This window comes from Phaseolus vulgaris, chromosome 11 (assembly GCF_000499845.2).
Source record: "Phaseolus vulgaris cultivar G19833 chromosome 11, P. vulgaris v2.0, whole genome shotgun sequence".
Taxonomy (NCBI): domain Eukaryota; kingdom Viridiplantae; phylum Streptophyta; class Magnoliopsida; order Fabales; family Fabaceae; genus Phaseolus; species Phaseolus vulgaris.
In genome coordinates this window covers 14109121-14132259 of record NC_023749.2, presented here as the reverse complement: position 1 = coordinate 14132259, position 23139 = coordinate 14109121, and the positions used below count along the sequence as shown (strand labels likewise).

General features: G+C 38.3%; 1 protein-coding gene across 2 annotated transcripts; it reads left to right on the top strand.

Moving 5' to 3' along the window:
* Positions 1-542: 542 nt before the first annotated feature.
* Positions 543-2602, top strand: LOC137830363 (putative cyclin-D6-1). Of its 2 annotated transcripts, none has more exons than XM_068637655.1 (6): positions 543-961; positions 1051-1131; positions 1283-1372; positions 1482-1698; positions 1937-2067; positions 2201-2602. In XM_068637655.1, the coding sequence occupies exons 1-6, from the start codon at positions 794-796 to the stop codon at positions 2453-2455; spliced, it is 942 nt and encodes a 313-aa protein (XP_068493756.1). In that variant the 5' UTR covers positions 543-793; the 3' UTR covers positions 2456-2602. The 2 variants fall into 2 exon arrangements, with proteins under 2 accessions (XP_068493756.1, XP_068493764.1); XM_068637663.1 differs by having other exon boundaries at positions 642-961; positions 1937-2058.
* Positions 2603-23139: the final 20537 nt, after the last annotated feature.

The following is a 23139-nucleotide window of genomic DNA, read 5'->3' as shown; positions in this document are numbered from 1 at the left end:
ATTGTCGTAACCAATAACCATAGGATTGAGATTAATTCATTAAAGTATTTCATTTCAGCTGCTACTTTTTATGCTCAATCACACAGATCCACCAAAAAAAATGCAGCATAATTTACTCAAAATCAGTGATGACTGATGAAACGTATTTATTACTAAAATAGATAGTAGCATTTTGGTTGCATTTTTTCGTTCGATTTTTGGAGTTATTCGAATTAAATATTAATATCAATTTGTTCCCTTCTTATTCTAGAGAGTGCCATTAACATTAAATATTATATTAAATTCAAGATCAAGAAAATAGAAAAACTATCACCCACCGTATTAACTCTCACACCTTTTTTGCATTTAAAAAAAAGAAAACGAGTGCAGAATTCAACCCTTCTATGTCAAACTAAATTTTCTGATTAAAATTGACTTGTGCTTGAACCAATCTGATCCTGCCACAGCACCATCATCTCATGCAACCACTGAACAGAGTGGACCAAAACCTCCCATTTTCCCAAAATTAATATATACCAAAGAAAGACAATAGGGTGAAGAGAGAGGCACAGAAGGCAACAACACCAATAAAGAGAGCAGCAAGTAGCAAAGCTCAGAGCTAAAAAAAGAAAAGTGGCAAAGCTGTTGTAGAACTGAAGCAACTCCATGCTATGGTATTCATTTGAAGAAAGCTGAGAGAACTGAGAACCCTCTCTCTGCCCCTTTACCTTTATCACTTTGCCTCCCTTCAACATGCTTTTCCTTGCCTTTTAAGCTCCACTCAGTAGTACCTTCTTCCACCACCACCTCGTCCATGGAGTTTGACCTTGAAAACCCTTTGGAAAATCTTCACTCCGATGCTGTCTCTTACCTCTTCCTCATTGAATCTGACCACACCCCATCACAGAATCATTCTCACACTCACAAACCCAAAGATCTTGACATCTCTATCAGAGGAGAACTTGTTTCCTTAATCTCACAGGTAAGTGCCAAAACTTTGATTGTTGTTGAGAAAAATAATTTTTTTTTTCTTAAACATAATCTCAGTGTGCGTTGGTTGGCCTTGTTCAGCTGTCCTGCATTTTGGATCCGGCTTTGTCTTATCTTGCTACCAACTATCTGGATCGGTTCCTAGCCAGCCAAGGGATTTCGGTAAAGAATCCAAATGTGCTAGTTGTTTGCTTATTTTCTTCATTGTTCTTCAATTCTATTGATTCATATTCTTATTTGTGAATATTAAAATAAATAGAACACCGAGATTCTCCTTCTTTAAGAAGTGACTCAAATTTGGTTTATGAAACAGCAACCGAAGCCATGGATCCTCAGGCTCATTGCTGTCTCTTGCATTTCTCTTGCTGTCAAGATGATGAGAACTGAATGCTCTGATGTTCAGGTAAAATCGCCATTATTTATTCTAAGTAAAGTGCTTGTAACATACGAGGGTTTTATAAGAAAAGATTGGTAATTTGGTATGCATTCACTGAACGTGGTTTATTTATTAGGCTCTTTTGAATCAAAGTGATGGGGGCATAATGTTTGAGACACAAACGGTGCGAAGAATGGAAGCACTTATCTTGGGAGCATTACAATGGAGAATGCGGTCGATCACCCCATTCTCCTTCATACCTTTCTTCATTGCCTTGATGGGGCTCAAAGGCTCACCAATGGGGACGGTTCTGAAAAACCGTGCCTCTGAAATCATATTCATGTCACAAGGAGGTATTCATAAATTCATAAAATATGATATGGTTGATGATGTTGTACATTTAATTTTTCCAAACACTGCACTGACAGTTATAAATGTTATTTGTCATTTTCAACCTCTCTTCTCTTGCATCCATCTATATTTATCAGTGTGATTTTGAGTGGTGAAAAAACCATTCTGCATGATATATGTTATGATTAATACATAACACCCATCTTCTAATTTAATAATTGTTAACTTCTTTTTGTGCAGAGATAAGGCTTTGGGAGTTCAAGCCATCTATAATTGCTGCAACTGCCCTTTTGTGTGCTTCTCATGAGTTGTTTCCTTTTCAATATCCCTCCTTCTTAAAAGCAATAATCGATTCTTCATATGTAAATAAAGTACACAACACATTCCTCCTTTATTATTATTTATTAGATTATATGAATTATTTTGGAGGAGAAGGGGGAAAGTGGCAAAGCATATTTTGAATGTTGAATGAAATTAATTGAAGGTACGAAAAATTTACTGCAGGAAAGCGTGGAGCAGTGCTACAAAGTGATACAAGACATAGCCATAGAGGAGGAGTACGAGTCTGCGTTGAATGGGGTTTCAAGGTCAGACACGCCGATTAATGTGTTGGACCATCATTTTCTGAGTTCAGAAAGTGAAAAATCCAACGGAATCACCGTTGCTGATTCTCCTCTGAGACAAGAGAGGGACCTCAAAAGACGGAAAATCACTCCATGTGGAAACAATCCAACGATCCACAATTCTTGGATTAACTAAACCATGCCCAAAGAACTACCAAAGAGAGAGTAAAGTAAAGAAGAAAAAAAAACGTTTATGATTTATCCCTATGGTCCATCTGAAAGCGACCATGGCATTAGTCATAATGTCATATCATCTTGGTGTAGTTAACCAAAAAAAATTGAAAATTTTGAAGCCATAAAGTGATGGGACGACATGGAGAAGGGATGTTGATGTTGGTGGACATAAAATCTGTATCACGATATTGGTACTTCGGATTTGGGTGAGAAAAGTAAAAAGGATGATAGATAGATAGATAGATAGATAGATAGATAGATAGATAGATAGATAGATAGATAGATAGATAGATAGATAGATAGATAGATAGATAGATAGATAAGTGGGTGGAATTTTTGTTTTTCTTAAACAGCAAACAAAAAGACAAAACATGGCTTTGAATTGTAGTGTTGAATTTTGATGTGTCTGTTATGTTTTGTGGTTTAAGTGGGGTTGTGTTGCCTAGCTTGTGGCAGTGAAGGAACAGCTTTATTGGAAAATAAAATTTAGTAGGAGTACTTTTGTCTGTAAGCAAGCACCATAACGATTAATTTATTCTTTGTTTATATTACTAAGTTCCTTCTTTTTGAAGGGATGATGATAGGGTCAGCGCGAAGCAATGAGGGTGCATGAGCATGCATGTACTTTGATAACTGTAGATGGAATTGCGTCTTTTGTCTCTGGGATTCGCTGTGAACATGTTGGAGCAAAAACGGTTAACCATTAATTAATTGGACAGCTAAGAATGCTGTTTTCTCCGGTCTCTATGTGGGGGTCTTTGTCCTTTCCTATTTGTTTTTATCTTTGCCTCTTTCGTATTCTCTTTGTTTATCTTGTTCTTATTTCTTAATTCACTACTTACTGTTTCATTTTTACTTCCTTTCTGTTCTTTCTATTTGCCTCTTGCTCTTTACTTCACTGCTTACTGCTTGATGTTGACTTCTTTCCTGTGTTTTTTCCCTTTGGGCTCTTGCTCTTTAATTCACTGCTTGCTGCTTGTATGTGAGAGTTTTAATACCAAGAGTTAGGTCTAGAGATGCAAAGTCACACCTCATGTTTTCTTTTATCTGAGAAGGAAAAAAAAAGGATGCAAAATAATAATAATAGTAAAGAAACGTAGTTAGTAAGGGAAAAGGAGATTGAAGGGAAAGAAGTTTACTAATTATTTCAATTTTATTTTTTTATTACAGGGTATAGTAGATAAAAAAAATTACAAATAAAAGTAAGGTACATCCTAAACAGTCTAGTGGATACATAATTAATGTGTAAATAGACACACAAAAAAATGAAGATGATTCTGAGTAAAAAATTTAGGAACACAGACAAGAAAGAAACAAATTATGAATGAAAATTGTTCTACCTTAGTTAAACTAGTGTATATATATATATATATATATATATATATATATATATATATATATATATATATATATATATAACTAACTAAAAAAACAATAACCTATCTAATAACAACCATGGATTTAGATTTACACTTTAGAAACTAGACGATGTTGGTTAGACAAGCTCTCTAAACTAATCAATGTCATTACATGATCAACTGGATAAGGGATGTTTATTAAGTCAAGTATACACGATGACCCAACTCGACCAAATCTAGTCCAATTAGATTGAGTTGGATTTTATTTATGATTTGGTCAAACTCTACTCAACCCAAATTAACTCACTCTTATGAGTTGTGTGATGTGTTTAATATGAGTGACTAGAGACCTAATCCGAAGTTAACTCATTCGTAATGAATTAAAAAAGAGACTCAATCCAGCTAAAGGAAGTGGACTAAAGAGCTTCTCGAAGTCTTGTGGGCTTACCGGTGTACACCACAGTCTACTACACAAGAAACCCCATACAACCTTACTTACGGGACAAAAGCTATGATCCTAATTGAAATCGGATAGCCCTCTCTACGATGACAAATTCAGGATTTGAATTTTAACAAGGAAAGTTTGTTGGCCGACCTCGACATGATCAACAAATTCAGGGAAAAAAACAGAATAAGAAAAGAAACGTGCAAGGTTTGGGCGACAATAAGGTATAATTCGAAGGTGAAACCAATAAGCTTCCAAAAGGAAGATTTAGTTTGGCGGATGCGTAGTGACGCTCGGAAAAATGAGGGCAAGTTCTTGAGAAATTGAGAAAGTCCTTTCTGCATTTTAGACATAGCGGCTAGCGGAGCTTAATACTTAGAATTTTTATTAGACAAAACTGTACCGAGAACGTGGAATGCCACACATCTCAAATTCTATTATAGTTTATGAAATTCAATGAAATAGTGTACTCTTTCCTCGCTCGGTTGTTTTATCCCTAAGGGGAGTTTTCGACCGGGAAGGTTTTAACGATGCACTTTAAAATTATATTCTTGCTTATTTATACTATTGAATAGGGATTACTCGGTACCAAACCGAATCATTATCGCCTCGAGTGATCAAAAGAATAGGAGTCTTCACTCCAACTAAACTCATCAAGTTCAAACAACTATCGCCCCGAGCGATCAGAATAAAATAATGAGTCTTAACTCCAACTGAATTTATTGAGAATATTGTCTCAATCGATACATCTTATCATACTCCAGTTGAAGTTATCAAGAAATAAATCGGCAAATATAAACCATTATCGCTGAACGCGATTAAAATAAAATAACTATCGCCGAACGTGATCAGAATAAGATAAGAAATTTCAACTGAATTCATCGAGCAAACCTTATCAACCCACACACTCTATTGCTAACACAAGGGTTTTCATTCCAAAACCATCAAAGGCTAACTCTTTGACCCATACAAATATCTATCACGATTAGAATAAAATCGAAGTTCTCACCTCAAATTTGTCCAGTTTATCTTTTCATTAATTAGAAATTATGTAGAATCGACCAGTTTCAGGCTCGGTCGACCAAATCTTCTAAGTCATTCTTGACTCCAAGTACCAATCTTGTAGGAGGGCTTATAAAGAAAATAGGCCTTATATATCGACCAACTTATTACACCGCGTCGATCAGATGAAGTTATTTGGTTTATCGAAATTCAAGTTATTGTACTCCCGATGCTCGGCTTAAACATGCGACATTTACAACTATAAGTTGTAGGAGGAAACCTATAGATTCGGTTAGTCATTACTAATATTTTAAAGCATTGAAATCTTTCATAATAAATTTTTGAAGACATAACAACTCGGACAGAGAGAATATTATAAATTACAAAGACAAGCGTCAAAATTTAAAGATGTTATCAGCAAACGCCAAATATTACAAACTATGTTCACACAAAGTAAATATGTAGAAATTAAAGTTGTTTAGTGCCCACATCCCGGGTCTAGGATATTACGAATATATTTACAAAGGTCTGATAACCTCCTCCACGGAGGCTTCAAATTTCATATGTGTGTCGCTAAGGTTGTCACCTTGGCCTTCAGGATTTTTTGCTTCATCTTCATATTGGCCCACTGGTAGCAATTTGTCGTCCACCCCTTGTTCATATCGTACCAGTCATCCTCTAGAGGAACCCCATGGAAAAAGGTTGCTTAATAGAGGCCTTAATAAAAACAGTTCTTGCTTATTTGCGAGATGAAGGATTGACATTTCTCCAACTTGGTGGATAATGTATTCTCCCTCTCTACGGCTTCGTCTTGATATTTGATGAGGGCGGCCTTCCCCGTCTCGGCCTCGGGTACATAATATGTTTACATACTAGTAAAATTCGTCCACCTCTTGGACGACTCGTACAATGGTACCAACTCCCGACTAGGTAACTTATTTGGGAGCTGGTCAAGAACACACAAAAAAGTTCTTTATCTCGAGGAGTCATCAAAGACCTCGATCAGGAGATAATTCTTGTTGGGTTTTAGGTCCAGTGAAAAGGAAATTTGGTTCTCCTTCCCGCATCGTAAAAAAAGGGTTTGTCATCCGACTCTACAAAAATTTTGAAGTATTTTTTAAATTTTTATAAGACGAGGTGTAGGGTGAAAAACGAATACTCCCTGGTCGACTTGTTAAAGACAACCAACTCACTGGAGTACTCGGATGAGAATTATAGTAGAATAAATATCGTAAACAATCATAAAAGCTTGAAGGGTCGCCCACAAGTTAGGATGTAATTGGGTCGACGCAACATTAAGAATCCAAAGGACCCCCATGATAAATTCTTCAAAGAGGAGGGTGACATGTAATCGTTAAAGAATGTGTTATATACAGAAAAGAAATCTCGGGGTGCATTCTCCCGACCGTAACACACTCGTTCGATGTGGCAACAACTATCAACAACCACTACGTCTGAGGGGGAATCAGGTTTCAAGATGGATACCTTGGATAAAAACTTATCCAAATCATTTGGACCCCTAAAGCAAGTAGGGATGTTCAAGACGTGTGGATCAACCCACTCGTAGCTCGGACAGTCTGACTTAAGGTCAACCGTGTGGTCCGAGCCACTCACGTCTCTCGCACCACCAGAAGACTGGACATTTAATATACTATCAGAAAGATCGGTATAGGAAGACATTACTAACCTTGGTGCAAAGAAAGCGAAAGAAAGCTGGTAGACTTGGCACTCAGAGCATAGCAAGGTTTTGAATGTCATGTAATGTCCTTATGAAATATTAGATTTGCAGGTTGTGCTTGAGGAGTTATTCTTTTTTTATGTTTTATTAAGTTGGACATGTAGAAGTAGATGACATTGTTAGGATATATTGTATAAGGATTGGAATATCCTTGAAATACTCAATATTTTATTATTTTTTTCTGATAAAAAAAATATTGAATAACAAAAAGTTTTGGAAGATAAAAAATAATTAAAGAAAACAAATAATAAAAAGGGTTAAATCTATTAAAAAGATAGAAAGATTATAACTACACATTAATTGTATTAAAATACTTAACATACAATAAAAATTAATAATTTAAAGTAATAATATTAATAGTTTATATAACAAATACGTAACGAACAAAAATATAAAATGTGTTGATATTTCTCTATCTTAATTATATTTACAAAAGTGAAAGGCAATCTTAATTATGTTATAATTAAAAAAATTTAATTCATGAAAAAAAAAGAGTCAAATCAAGTTAAGAAAAAATATTATCTAGTTTATCTGAGTTTTTTATTTTGAGTAAGTTTTTTCTAGAGTATTCTTATGTATGTTCTGTTTTTTTTTTTAATTCATAATTTTTTTCTTTATAAATGTAAAAAATGAATTAATGAAATGGCGGTGTTTGGTAAGAATGAATGAAAGCTGAAAAAAAAATGAAAATATTTGTAGGTAAAAGTCTAGTATTTTTGCAAAGGTACTGCATAGAAAAAAAAAAGGATTCGTACACAGTAATTTCTGTGCAAATAACCGTGGGGAAGCTACGAAAATGGTTGTCGAATTACTTTTATATCCTTTCATTCTCTAAAGCATGCGTAGCTTCATTTGTCAGTGTTAATGTCAGTACTTTTTCTGAATGATGTTTGCTTTCAAGTGATACTAATAAATAAATAAATAAAACTACGAATAAAAATAATAATACATGAAAAAACAATCTATTTTCAGATTTTGTTAGCTATTTTTTCAATCATACATTACTTGAAAATTTAAATACAAACTTAAAATTAAATATATAATCGATTAAAAACTATCACTTCCCTTTTCTTTCTTTTTCATTCAAATATAAATATACATCACTACAAATTCTCTTCATTTTTTTTACTTCCATAAAATAATTTCTATTTTCATCAATTTGGTATCTATTTTATGTTTATTTTTCACTCTTAGATGTAGAAATTACAATGAAATCAACAGTAAAAATTGTGTATATTAAATGTAAAAGTAAAACCGATCAAATCCTCTTCATAATTTTAATTAATTATTATGCATAAAATAATGATTAGTTCATTTATTAAAAAAATCAAACTACCAATATTAGAGTTTGTATTCTTGTTTTTTTAAGCTTATTAAATTTCTAGTCTAATAGACACAACCATCCATTTTTATGAATATTAATACTTACATGAGTGGTTATTTATAATAAATGTGGGAATTGTTTTCACGGAATAGAAGGTAACAATGTTTATTTTATAAAAGATTATTTTATTTAAGTATTATTCTAAAATTTTGACATGAATTAATTCACATTATCAAAAATTATCATTCATTTGTGTGTAAAGAGAAAACAATTATTGTATATGACATAGATATTATATGTTATCTACTTAGCAATTAAATCTTTTTTTTTCTAGTTTTCTCTCTTATTTTTTTGTGTTTGGTCTTCAATTCTTGGTTGAGAGCACCTATAAAAGGCTACCCGACAATAAAATAAGTATTTAGTATTTGAGTATAGTTAATATATTGATCAAAATGTATTTTATTCTTGTATAAATAGAGTTTGTAAAGGACTTTATCCTTTATGGATTGTATTTAATGTGTATCATAACTTAAATGGAATTACCTGATTTGTCATATATCTTCTTATTTTACCTTAATGTATTAACTCTGATCGGTCGAACGACCTCCAATACCGAGTGATGTTGGTTTGTCCGACTCCGACCGATACACTTGTACTTGTATAGGGCCTAGACAATACCTGCTACCGGTTTGACAATTGAATTCTCTCCTTTGGTCGTGCTTTCCTCTTGACTTTCTCGTGTTCGGTCTTCAACTCTCGGTTGGGAGTGCACTTGCAAAAGGTTCTCCGACAATTAAGTAATTATTCAGTATTTGAATTTAGTTAATATATTGACCAAAACGTACCTTATTCTTGTATAGCATGCTTATTTAAAGAGTTTGCAATGGACTCTATCATTGATGAATCATATCTAATGTGTATCATAACTTAAATGAAATTACATGATTTATCGTGTATTATTTTATTTTACTTTAGTATATTAACTCTGAATTCACGATCTTTGATATCGAATGATGTTGATTCACCTTATCATAGAAACCAAACAAAAAAAAGTCATGATAAATAATAAAAAATTTAATTTTTTTAATCTAAACCAATTTTTAAGGAATTCATGACCAATACAATAGGTAACGTTTCAAACCAGCAAAAATATTTGCTATAATCAATCCCTACATAGTAGAAATGAAATATTAAAATTTAAAATATTAGAAATAGTTGAAAAACAATGTTAAAGTCCTCTTCTTCCATAACAAAGAAAAAGAAAAAAAAAATAACTTATAGACGATGAATGAAAATAAAGAAGAAAATATAATGGATTAATTTTTCAAACAAATATGAAAGAAAATTATAAGTAGCTAGTAATCCTATAACATGTTTAAAAGTTTTCAAACATTACTATAATCGAGTTTATATTCTTTAGTGAATTTTTGGTGTTCTCCTGTAACTTCAAAATACTCTGGTTTTAATATATTAATATACAATATAAAAGTAACATGAATCCAGTATAAAAGTTTGAAAAAAGCTGTAAAATAATTCTTGTATTATAATTAATAAGTAATTATACTCATATTATGACAAATTTTATTAACAAAATTCAGGTAGATTTACTTTCAAATTGAGACAAATTAATATAAAAGACTTTTAAGTCATTTTCTGATTCCTTTCATTAACATCTAATAGACATTATCCATACTTAATTCAAATTTGAATGGCCGAATGGGATAACCCAGATATCAAGTTGGTCTACAATTCTTACTCCTACCACCAAGAGAACCAGTTCGAACCACCAAATTATTTTGTTTACATTTTTAATTTGGTTTAAAATAATTTAAATAAATAAATTATTTAATAAGGTTTAGACATTTGTATGAATTATTTAATCATCTTTTTTTTATAAAACATGTAATTTAGTCATTTATACCAATTTATGTTTTTTATATTTTATTTTTTTCATAATTTATATTATATTATTTTTTAATCTTTTAATGTAAATTTACTATTGTTATAAATGAATATTATTTTATTTTATTAAGTTAACATCAACATTATGATGCATTTGATTTAGATTTCTATATATCTATTTTGAATGTTATGTCAAATGCAATAATATTTTATTCATTTTTTAATATTAAAATTACCATATTGCATTTATTTAATGAAATTTCTCATATTATGTAATTAATATTATTTCTTTTGTTAAAATGTTTTAATCATAACTAAAATATTATCTTGCCAATTTCCTAATTGGTCTACTTTTAAAAATATGAAAAAATTAATTTTTTTTTCATAAATTAAAATTATTTATAGATAAACTAATATGTAAAAAATTTCTTATATAATTTCTTACGAGTTTGTTTATATGTATAGTTGATTAATATACAATATTTAGGGAAATAAATAAATTAAATGAATAATTAAACTATTATTTTATTTGTCAGAGGTGTTGCTTTACTGGATTGATCTGATCTATTCAACATTTTAAAACAAGTTAATTAAATTAAATTGATTAATTTATTTTCTTAACTTCAAATTTAAACTAAACCAATTATTCTTTTGAATGTATCTTTTCAATCCGGACCAGTGAATGATTTAATCTCTTGCTTCTTTAACTTTTAAATTTATATATTATAGATTTTGTTACTTATTTTATTTTAATTTCTTATTTTTAGTCTCTTTTATCTATTTATATTTTTATAATATTATTAAATACCTTAATTTTCCCATGATTATTATACTTCTTTATCGTATTTTGGTAAAAATAAATTAATGAGAATTATAAATTAATAATTGTATAAAAACCAAATAATAATGAAAATAAATTATTATACATAAAAAATAAAGAATAAGATTACCTTATTTAAATAAAAATATATATGTTTAATAGACCATAAATAAAGATAAAAGCCTTTAAAATAGAATAACTTATTAATTAAAAAAATGGTCTCGTAAGTTAATGTGATATTACTAAAAGATGTGTTGACAATTGGAAACAAATGAACTTATGAATAATTGATATCACTCTGTACTATTTTTTCATGAGTTAGACTTAATATTTTTAATGCATAAAGTTGAATGTTTTCTAAATTATATAATTTGGTGTACTAATTTTCTTCATATTGAGTATTTTTATTATTAATATAGTACTGGGATGATCGACCGGTCTGTAGACCCGGTCAACCTATGCAACCAGACTCCACCTTAAGGTACGAGGTCGACCATGTGGCATATGAGGCCGACTGACGTAAGATACTCAAGTCAAAGGTTGACCCGATTAGCAAAAGCTAACCCATGGTTAGGAAACGACCTAATCCAACCCTAATCGCTAAACAACCCCCTAATCCGGCCCAACAGCAAGGGCCCATCAAGGTAATATAAATATCACGCATTCCAAGGAAGAAGGTACGTCATTATCTACAGTATTCTAACTAGCCGAATACGATACCCCACTGACTTGAGCGTTGGAGTGCCATCTGCAGGTACCCCACCAGCCTGAGGAGCCGTTCGGCGAAGAAGTTAGAAGGAGGAGCGTTGGACATAGCTGAACCGACCGAGTAGCATCTGAAGACAATAGTTCTCCCAGTCCTCAAACTAGTTCGAGAACAATTGACGCCCACCGTGGGACCGAGGAGAGCCAAAAGAAGCCATATCAATAGATGGTATCGACCTGCAGCATGGCAAGCATGACCGAGGCAAATCAAACGGCAATGATGATGGCCCTCCAGAAGGAGTTAGCAGAGATGAAGAAGGCGCATGAGGAGGCCGCTAAGAAGAACGAGGAGGAAATCAAAAACCTCCAAGAAGAAAATAAACGATTGAAGAAGTTGGTCGAAGGGGTGCCGTCCCTCGCCATGACGAACCAGGCCGGTAAGTCTTATGCCACCGGCGCCGGCCTCCAGGCCGAGAAAGAGACGAAAAATGACTTCACTATGGAGATGGATGGGGAGTCCCATCCTAGCAAAACGGCCAACACTACTGGCATGGCGGGCTCGAATCGGCGCCATCCCTTTACTGACCGCGTCATGGATACCCCCCTGCCGGACAAATGGAAAGGTTTCAACAGGGATCGGTATGATGGGACGACCGACCCCGACGAGCACGTGGACGCGTACACAACACACATGAGCCTGTACACCACGGACGACGCGGTCTTTTGCCGAGTCTTCCCCACATCCCTAAAGGGAGGGGCTCTGAGCTGGTTCACCAAACTCCCCGCAAATTCGATAGATTGTTTCGAGACCCTGATAGCAAAATTTGACGTCCAGTTTGCAACAAGCCGCCCCCACCACCTAACATCCATAGCACTAGTCGGCATTCGCCAAGAGAAGGGAGAATCCCTGAGAACGTTCATCGATCGGTTCAGCAAGACCACCATGAGCATTCGCAACCTCAGCCCCGAGGTGGCAATGCACCACATGCTGACCGCCCTGCGTCCTGGTCCGTTCGCCGATAGCCTGTGTATGCAGCCTACAACCAACCTCGATGATCTTAGACGCCGAGCGGGGAAATTCATGTAGCTGGAAGAACTCCGTGAATTCAGGAACAACGCCCAGGCCGAGGCAAGTGGAGAAAAGAAGGAGGACAGGGAACGACAAGGAAGGTCCCGGACTGGCCGGGACCAAAAAAAGGACAACCGAGGACCCCGCCTCTCCCGCTACACACCTCTGAACGCTGATAGGAGCAAAATTTTGCAAGAGGCCCTAAGTGCCGAGTTGATACCACCACCCCGAAGGGCCCTGAGCCCAGAAAACGCCGACCGCAGTAAAAGGTGCCGATACCACAAGAATACTGGCCACTCCACCGAGGAATGCCAAGCCCTGAAAGACAAAAGAGAAGAGCTCATTCAGGCCGGACACCTCAGACGCTTTGTGCGTAGTACCCGTGAAACACGTCGTTCCCCATGCAAATAGCAAACTCCTAGGAGAAGGGACCGAACCCCCCCGAGCCCACGAGAGGGTGATAGGCGTGGAGACCGACGGGGACGAAGAGACGACCCCCCACAAACCGACACTCGTAGGGGCCGAGAGGTAATCAACACCATCGCCGGAGGGTTAGCTGGGGGAGGTAGCTCCAACAACGCACGCAAAAAACACCTGCGGGTCGCCCACCAGGTAAACCTCGTCTCTGCCCGGCCGAGGATGCCACCGATTACGTTCACGGATGAAGATTTCAAAGGGATAGACCCTACACAGGACGACCCCATGGTGATATCGGTGGATATCGACAACTTTACAATCAAGAAAACCCTCGTGGACCAAGGAAGTTCGGTCGACATCTTATACTGGAAGACCTTCAAAGCCATGAGAATTCCGGAAGAGGAAATGATGCCCTACAACGACCACGTGGTCGGTTTCTCTGGGAAACGCGTAGGCACGAAGGGTTACATAGAACTATACACAACGTTCGGCCTGGAAGGGGCAAGCAAAACCCTTAAGATCAGATACCTGGTCATAGACGCCAACACGTCCTACAACATCCTCATCGGCCGGTCGTCCCTCAACAAGCTTGGAGCGATCGTCTCAACGCCTCACTTGGCGATGAAATTTCCTTCCCCCTCGGGCGACATCTTGACGGTCCACGTCGACCAAAAGATCGCCAGGGAATGCTATGCAGAAAGCCTACGAGTTGAGCCAACACGGCAAAAACCCATAGGCAGCTACTCGCCTAAACGAAAGATGGTCGGCCGAGGTAGAGGCCCTCGGAAACACTCCCCACAACCCAGGAATGTCGTCGCAATGGCAGACCTGGACCCAAGAGAAATCGAACCAAGACTCAAGGTCAAAGACGAATTGCGCCAAGCAGAACTCGGCGAAGGGGAGCGGTACATGAGCATCGGTACGGCAATGGCCGCCGCCGACGCTCAAAAAGAACGCAGACCTTTTTGCCTGGACAACGACCGATGTACCAGGCGTTCACCCGGACATCATCACCCACCGCCTCTCCGTATACAAGGAAGCACGCCCAGTAGCCCAGAAGAAGAGGAACTATGGGGAAGACAAGAGGTTGGCAGCCAGAATCGAGGCCGAAAAGCTCCTAAAGGCTGGCTTCATTGCCGAAGCACGATACTCCACCTGGTTGGCAAATATAGTGATGGTGAAAAAGGCGAGCGGCAAATGACGGATGTGCGTCGATTACAAAGACCTTAACAAAGCCTGCCCCAAAGACTCGTACCCCCTACTGAACATCGACCGGCTGGTCGATGGAGTAGCCGGCCACAAGGTCCTAAGCTTCCAGGACGCCTACTCGGGTTACAACCAGATAAGCATGCATCACAGCAACCGGGGCAAAACAGCTTTCACAACCGACGACGCAAATTACTTCTACAAGGTAATGCCGTTCAGTCTAAAGAATGCCGGAGCCACGTACCAAAGGCTCATGGACAAAATCTTTAAAGGGATGATTGGCAAAAGCGAGGAGGTCTACGTGGACGACATCGTGGTAAAGTCCGACTCATGCGATCAACACATCAAGGACCTACAAGAAGTCTTCGACGCCCTAAGAAGGGTCAACATGCGCTTCAATCCCGAAAAGTGTGCGTTCGGCGTGGAAGGCGGCAAGTTCCTCGGCTTCATGCTAACCCACAGGGGAATCGAGGCAAACCCCGACAAATGTAAGGCCATAGTAGAGATGAGAAGCCCGAGCAACCTGAAAGAAATCCAACAGCTGCTCGGCCGGCTAACGACACTGTCTAGGTTCGTCCCTCGCCTCGCCGAACGAATCAGGCCCATAGCCCAGATGCTCCGCAAAAGTTCAAAGTTCAGCTGGAAAGGGGAGTGCGAGCAAATCTTCAGCCAAATCAAAACATTCCTATCGTCACCGGCCATCATCAAAAAACCTAGACTCGACCTGGCCATTGTAGTTTATCTGGCCGTGTCCGAGGAAGCGGTCAGCTCAGCCCTGGTCCAAGAAGTGGACCACGAAGAACATCCAGTGTACTTCGTCAGTCGGACGCTCCATGCGGCCGAAACCAGATACCAAATGATAGAGAAAGTGGCATTAGCCCTAGTGCTGACCGCAAGGAGGATGCGCCCATACTTCCAAAACCATGAAATCATGGTAAGGACCAATTATCCTATATACAAAATTTTATCTAAACCCGACCTTGCAGGACGAATGATAGGATGGTCGGTCGAGCTTTCAGAGTTCGACATCAGGTACGAACCAAGAGGCGCCATTAAGTCCCAATGCTTGGCAGATTTTGCCACCGAGCTCCCCAAAAACTCAGAAACCTCGGCCAAGTGGGTACTCTACGTGGACGGGTCGTCCAGCAAAACAGCTTGCGGCGCCGGGGTCGTCCTTGAAGGCCCCGAGGACTTGTTGGTTGAGCAAGCCCTCCAGTTTTCCTTCAAAGCAACAAACAACCAAGCAGAATACGAGACCATACTGGCCGGCCTCAATCTGGCAAATGACCTAGGCGCACGAGAGGTCACATGTAAAAGCGACTCCCAGTTGGTCGTCAGCCAAATTAAAGGGGAATTCGAAGTCAAGGAACCTCTTCTTCAACGATACTACCACACGGTCAGCAACGCCATAGCCAAGTTCGACAAAGTCGTAGTCGAGCACATACCACGACAAGAAAATGAGCGGGCCGACGCACTTTCACGCCTTGCGTCCTCTAAAAAACAGAGTCATCACCGATCGGTCGTCCAGATGCGACTACCACAACCAAGCGTAGGTGACGCCGAGTGCATGGGGATCCAGATGCGACTACCACAACCAACCAAACCTTCAGAGTTTTTTTTTATGTAAATATAGACTCAGAAGGAGAATTTGGAAATGGGGTTAAAAAAGTGAATGAAAATTAAGAAGATACTGTTGCTTGGAGAATTATTTGTACAAGAGCATGATACATATCTTATTATTATGACTGTCCTAACAAACAATAATCATATGTCATGTCATGCTTCGCCACTTCAACTAACAGCATGTGATAGAAAGGACATTGAGCTATGAACAATCATGGAAATTCCGAACATGTTTCAAAGCAATATCTGGGAAGCTATTCCAACATGAACACAGTTGAAGAAGCCACAACAATATCCATTCATTAGTTAAGGCAAAGCTTAGATAAAATTTAGAAAAGTACACTTTGTGCAAGGATGAAGAAAAAAAGTTGTTGTTCTGTGAGTAAAAATACTTTTTTGATCAAACATGCATTGATTTGGTGATTTAGAGATTCAAAACTTGACAGTGATTAAAGAGAAACCAAGTTGGGGTCCTTGTTCATAATTATTTCTGCATCTAATGGACGCTCCTGCCACACAGGTACATCGTAACAAATCCCCTATTAAAGAAGAAAAATGTAGTACATATAGAAGAATTTGACTTTAAAGTACACCCATTTTGTAACAAGCCCAAACTAGTTTATAGACAGCCTGGACAAATAAATTAGTGTCATATTCCAACCAACACTGCTGCAGTGACAGGCTTAGTCAATGAGTGATTCAATTCAGAAACACCACCAAAATAAAAGGTCTTGGTCCATATGGAATTCTGTGATTTTTTTTGTACAAATCAATCCCATCGCCAGCTAGAGTCACATATATACTTAATTAATAGCAGTGTGGAGAACCTTGCAGAGTTGCAGAAGCAATTTCCAGGATGCAGAAGTATATAATATATTTGGTTTTACACAGTTCTGTTTAGGATACAATGAGTACTGTGGTTACATATAAAACAATCTAACTAACAATAATAAGAAATTTGTAAATCAATTGATCAACCACCTTATTCACTATGATGAAAATGCTAGAGAATACCCCAACTCACAACATTGAGAGGCCACCATCATCCTTTAAAATTGAGGATGAACCTAGTTATGAAAAAAACAATTGAGTTGAATGTCCTACATTGGAATAGATGAAAAAATCCACTTGTAAGTGTGTTTAGATTACTTGTCTGAGTAAAGAGCAAGAGATACTCTTTACAATGGTGTACCACAGAAAAAAGAAATCATACAAGTATTTAGAATTAAATAATGATGTTTGTTGATTTACTTAGTTAAGAATTTGAGTACTTTGCACATAGACAGTGCATGTGTGCACAATTGACGATAAGTGTTCTGTATTCATGCAGATGCAGGCAATTAAAGTCACATGATATTAGTATAGTATTATAATAGCAGAAGTGGTCACAATGATAAGCCTCCAAAATTTCATAAATGCTAGAGGGTGGTGACTTTTATCAGCATTGGTGGTTGAGTTTGGTAAAAGCGAAATCCAAGAACTTCACAGAATCACAGTTGCATTGCAGCTGCGCACTTCGTACGTTGTCTAAATGCGTGCTGTCTGAGCTCCTCAGGCATTCCGCATTAAATTTCAATTCATTTTTTTTCCGTTAAAAACTAGGAATCTCCACACCCAGTTTCTCTCTTCTCTATGCTGATTAATTAACAATCTATTGCTACATGATTTTCTAACACAACCAATGAGAATATAGATAAGGTTTCAAATTCTTATAAGCAAATGTTTATTGTTTTGTTTCTGACAGAGTTTAAGGAAGGATTATACGTATGTACATCGTATGTATGTCTACCTAGATAGACTGAACTTGGGCTCATATAAAAGAAAGATGTAATGTTTCTTCCTGCACCTGCACCTCCACCACATGTTGTTCTCTCATCTCCATAAATTTTTCATATTTTCAAAAATGTCCTTTTATAATATTTTGAAATACATAATCCGAAAGTCTTTTTTTAAATTCGTAATTAGTTTTCAGATTATATAATCCAGAAGTCTTTTTTTCATATGCATAATCAGTTTCTGAATTACATAATCTGAAAGTATTTTTTAGCTTCCAGATTATGTAATACAAAAGTCTTTTTTTCAAATGCTTTACATAATCCGAAAACTACTTTATGGGAATGACACAAAAAAATAAAAAGATATTTTCACGTTTTGTATGAGGGTGACCAAAGAACATATGGAGGTGCAGGAAGAAACAGTGAGAAAGATGAGGTGAGTTACAAACTTATGATACAACTGGGCTTCTCCTCTATGTTTCTAAGGCCATTTATTCCTGCACCTGAGGTTTTCCTACTCAATATCACAAAATACGTGAAATGATAGCTTTACCCTTTTCTTCATATTCTTTATTGACCTCATTTTCCCCTTCTATTGGTACTTGGTATTTGGTGCATCTTATGATTTTGTTCTAACTCAGTTTTCCTTCGGCTTAACACTTGGCATTCACTAAACCCTAAACCAATCAAAATTATTTTAATTCTTTATTTTGGTTTTGTAAATAATGAAAATATCACACTCCATATATGTGAATTGTGAAAATGATTTTATAATTTGTTTCCTTTCTTTATTTCAACTCAATTCAAAAAATTTAAATATAAATTTAAATTTTGTGATGGCATTCTCCTAATTCAATTCAACTAATTTGTGATTGGTCTGACTGAACTATTTCATATAACTGATCATATCGGTTTTTTTTCTCTAAGTGGTTCAATTTTTTTTTTATATTCTCAAAATCGACAATTTTTTATTTATTCCCAAAATGGGTAATGGAGACTTTGATAAAATAAAATCGTCGATCACAATATATATTTTAAAAAAAATATGAAAATCGTATACCAGATTAACGATTTATAATATTAAAATATATTTTAACATATTAATTTTTTTTAAAAAATAAAAAATAAAATTTTTTATATATGAAATACGATTTTAACATCCTAAGTTTATATATAATAATATATAAAATTAAAAAGAACTATCAAATAAATATTTTTTTAACATTTTAATATATAATAATTTTAATATATATGTTTTTAATATTTAAAATAGAAATAAAAATAATAGAAAATTAGATAAATTTAATTCATAATTATAACTTTATTTTATATAGAATTAAAGAAAATTAAATTTTAGTTTTCAAAATAATAACAATAATAATAGAAAATTAGATAGATTTAATTTACTATTATAACTTTTTTTTATATATAATTAAAGAAATTTATATTTTTATAAAAAAATTAACTAAATAAGTTTTCAGAATTTTTTTTATGATACATAAGAACTATTTTGAATTTTTAATAAAATTAATGATGTAATATTTTAATAAAATAAAATAATATAAAATGATTATTGATCCTGCCGGTTGACCTGAGTGCAAGAGTCTTGCCACGTCAAGAATGCTTCTCTCGATCAGCTTCGCACCACGTTAGCCTTCGATCTTCACGTCTCAATTCCTCGCAAGAACCTGAAGAAAACAAAGACACAGAATGGCGCCGCTGCGGCCGATCGCGCTCCGACGCTCAAGTCAGTGACAGAATCACCAAAAACTCAGAGAGAATATCAAACTCAAGGAACCGTGCACAGTTAATCTCAGTATACTCAAGTGTTCTCAAAAGCGTACCTCAAAATCTGTTAAGAGTTCCTTATATACCTGAGCGTTTCTCTCTCCTGACGGTTACACCTCTGGACACGTGACTCACATCCAGCTGTACACGTGTCACCATCTGGATCCCTCTCCACTTGAGCGTCACTTCTACTCTTCAAGCTATTCGACTAAGTTACCCATGCAAGGGGTAACTTGGTGCACAGCTTCCTTGGAGCGCGACCCTTTAAGCGGCGAGTACGGGGTGTCACCATGCACACCTTCTCTGTGGTCTCGCCTGCCACTATCACGATCTGCTTCACTTGCACATCATGCATGTTCTGGGAGACTGTTCCCTTGCCCCGACCTCCGGCCAGGGAATGATCATCTGATAACTTCGTCCTTCGTACTAGTACCCCTTGGAAGCCTTAAGCGAACCTTCCTGATCTTTCGGCGATGTGCCCCTTTTGGCGGTCTCTAACCACTTGATCGCCTAAAACTCACATACGGTGACTATGACGCGAGCCTGGTGATCGTCGGTTATACATACTAGAGATCGGAGAACGCCAAGCTAACAATTGGTGACTACACAAACTTCCCGATGTGCTTCCCTTCTGTCAGCCAGGTGTCCCGTTCAACACGCCTATATTATCGCTTGCTGCCACGTCATCACTTCTGATTACCTGATCGGTACACAAGCCCCCCAGTCTTAAGCTGAGACTTGTCTAGTGAAAAGACTAAGAAGTCACGTCATCGTCGATCTACGTGGCGCTGGTACGGATTTCCGTACGTTCGTACCCTCTGCCTTTCTGACGCTCCACCAACCTCTTTTTCAATCACACGACACGTGGCTTCATCAACGGTCGTCTTCAATTGACGTTTGCGCTTCCTAAAACGTTCGAAATCCCCTAAAACCTTCGCGCTTTTCACTGTTCCATCATCTTTCTTCACTCTCAAGCGTTTCCAAGCATTTTCTCTGCGAACCACGAAGCTTCTCGCCTCTCTCAATCTTCAACTTTCTTCAACGCTCATCCGATCACAAAAAGGTAACCCTTTTACTCCTTCTATGGATACCTGCTGCATTTTAATCGGTTTGCATCATCCATTATCTGTCTGAAGCATACGTTGTGGGCTGTTTTTTCCTTTTCTCTTTTTCTCGTAACCTAGGGCTTCGTCCTTCATAACGTTTATCCCAGCGAACCCTTATTCGTTCGTTCTGTCTTCTTCGTCCTCAATCGAGTCGTTCTCTGTTATCCTCATTTCATTCCTTTCTCTTTCCTTTGCAGTTCCTGCGATGGCTCACACGAAGTCCACCGCTAACCCTCCTCCTTCGTCGCGAAACCCTCCACCCCAAACGCGTAGGGTTGCCCCTGGGGCAAATCCTCCACCAGCGTGCAACCCATCACGAGCCTCTGGTGCTCCCTCTACTCAGGCTGAAAGGCCTACCTCTTCTCATGCCAACCCTACTCAGGCAACTCCACCAGTCGCCGGAGGAGCCCCCCCTTCTTCCGCAAGACTATAAAGAACTCTATCCTTGGGCCACCCCAACTCTGCTGAAAGAGACCTCTTCGATAAACACTGAGTTGGGCGTGCACCGATTGAGGAAAGGAGATCAGCCCGACCTTTCCTTCCATAAAGAGCATGATAGCAAAGTGGCCGTGCTGCCCTGCTTCCCGGGTGAACCGATCTGCGCAGACGATAAGGGGAACAACGACGAGTTGTTCTGCTTCATCTACACCACTTTGTTCAAGAAAGTGAAGCTTAGGCTTCCTTTTACCTGTTTCGAGAGAGAGCTGCTAACCGAGCTCAATATCGCCCCCGCCCAGCTTCATCCCAACAGCTGGACGTTTATAAGGGCGTTCCAAATTCTTTGTGCGCACCTGTTGTTGCCGGCCTCAGCCGACGTCTTCGTCTTCCTGTTTGAGGCAAAGAATCCCGGAGATCGCCTCTGGGTCAGCTTGAACGGGATTGCTAGGAGATCCATCTTCTCAATCTTCCAGCAGTCTTACAAAGTCTGGAAAGGGAAGTTCGTGAGGGTGTGCCAAAACGACCAAGACCCCTCACTGCTCGACGGCTTCCCCTTGTATTGGGTACACAAGGGGGACAAGGACTCTAAGGACAGCTTCAGAAGACCAAGGAGCCCTGACAATATGGGGGAGTTAGACAAAGATCTTTGCCTCTTCTGGAAGAGCGTGGTCGCCGCCAACATCACCTTCCCCACTGCCTCAATCATTCCCTACGAGTTTTTCGAGAGCCAACTCGAAATACACATAGGTTAGCTCCTACCTCCACACCAAGTCTTTCACTTCGAGCTAATACTAACTTACCGTCTTCACCACTCTGTTTTGGCATTCCACTATTCTGTGTTGACCCTGATCTTTCATCCATGTATTGCTTGTGTTGTCTCTGCATAAATATGCTTGTATTTTCTGTTTCTGTTTTGGTTGCTCACCTATTCTTTACCTTGTGCAGATAACATGCTGGGAAAAGGGAAACTGGCAGAACTGAGGGCGATCGCCCGATCCCACAAGCTCGCGGCGGGCTCCCAAGCCGTGCCCAACCCGGTGGTGGCGATCGCCGCTACTCAAGGCAAAACCCCTCCCCGAGGTGGTCCAACTTCTTCTGGGGTACTACCCGCCCCAGAAAGGAAAAAACTAGTCTTGAGGAGACCCAAGAGGAAGGCTCCTCAAGTGGTGCAAGAGGGAGAAGAGGATGATGAAGAGACTGAGGATGGCCTCATTACCAAGAGAACAAGGGCGGCTCCCTCTTCACCACCTGCACTCCAAGCACCAACACCGCCCTCACCTCCAGCTCCACTACCACCGGTCCAAGCGACACCCTTGGCCGCCGCACCCCCAGTGGTCGAAAGCAGCGACCCAAACTTCATAGAAAACCCTCCAAGCGCCTCCACACCGTTCGTATCTGTTGGAGAGGGTCCTCCTTCCACCACTTCTATTGCTGGGGCCGCACCAGGAGGAGATGAGGGCGCTCAGATCTCGCCAATTTTGATAACAGAATCCCCGACCTCACCACCACGCCAAGAAACCCCCCTCGCCTTACAAACTCAAGAGGGTGGTGGTGAAAGTCAGCACGAAACCCCTCCAGCACCTCCAGCAACAACCTCAAGCCTCCCAACCTCCTTCGAAGAGATCTTGGGACCCTTCACAGCCCGACTGAAGATGATGGCGGAGGATCTTCCCTCGATAGTATCAAGGGTTGTGAAGGACGCACTCAAGAAGCTCCAAGTTGAGAACTCCGCGCTGAAGGAGTCAAATCTGATGACAAGGGCTGAGGCTGAAAAGCTCACGTGCAACCTGCTGATGACCGAGTTGGAGCACTCAAGGCTGGAGGATGCAATGGACGCGGAGCTAAGAAGCACGCGCAAGGAGGCCTCCGACCTGCGCCAGAAACTGCAACTCCAAGTCCAAGAGAAGATCGACTTGGAAAGCAAGTTGGT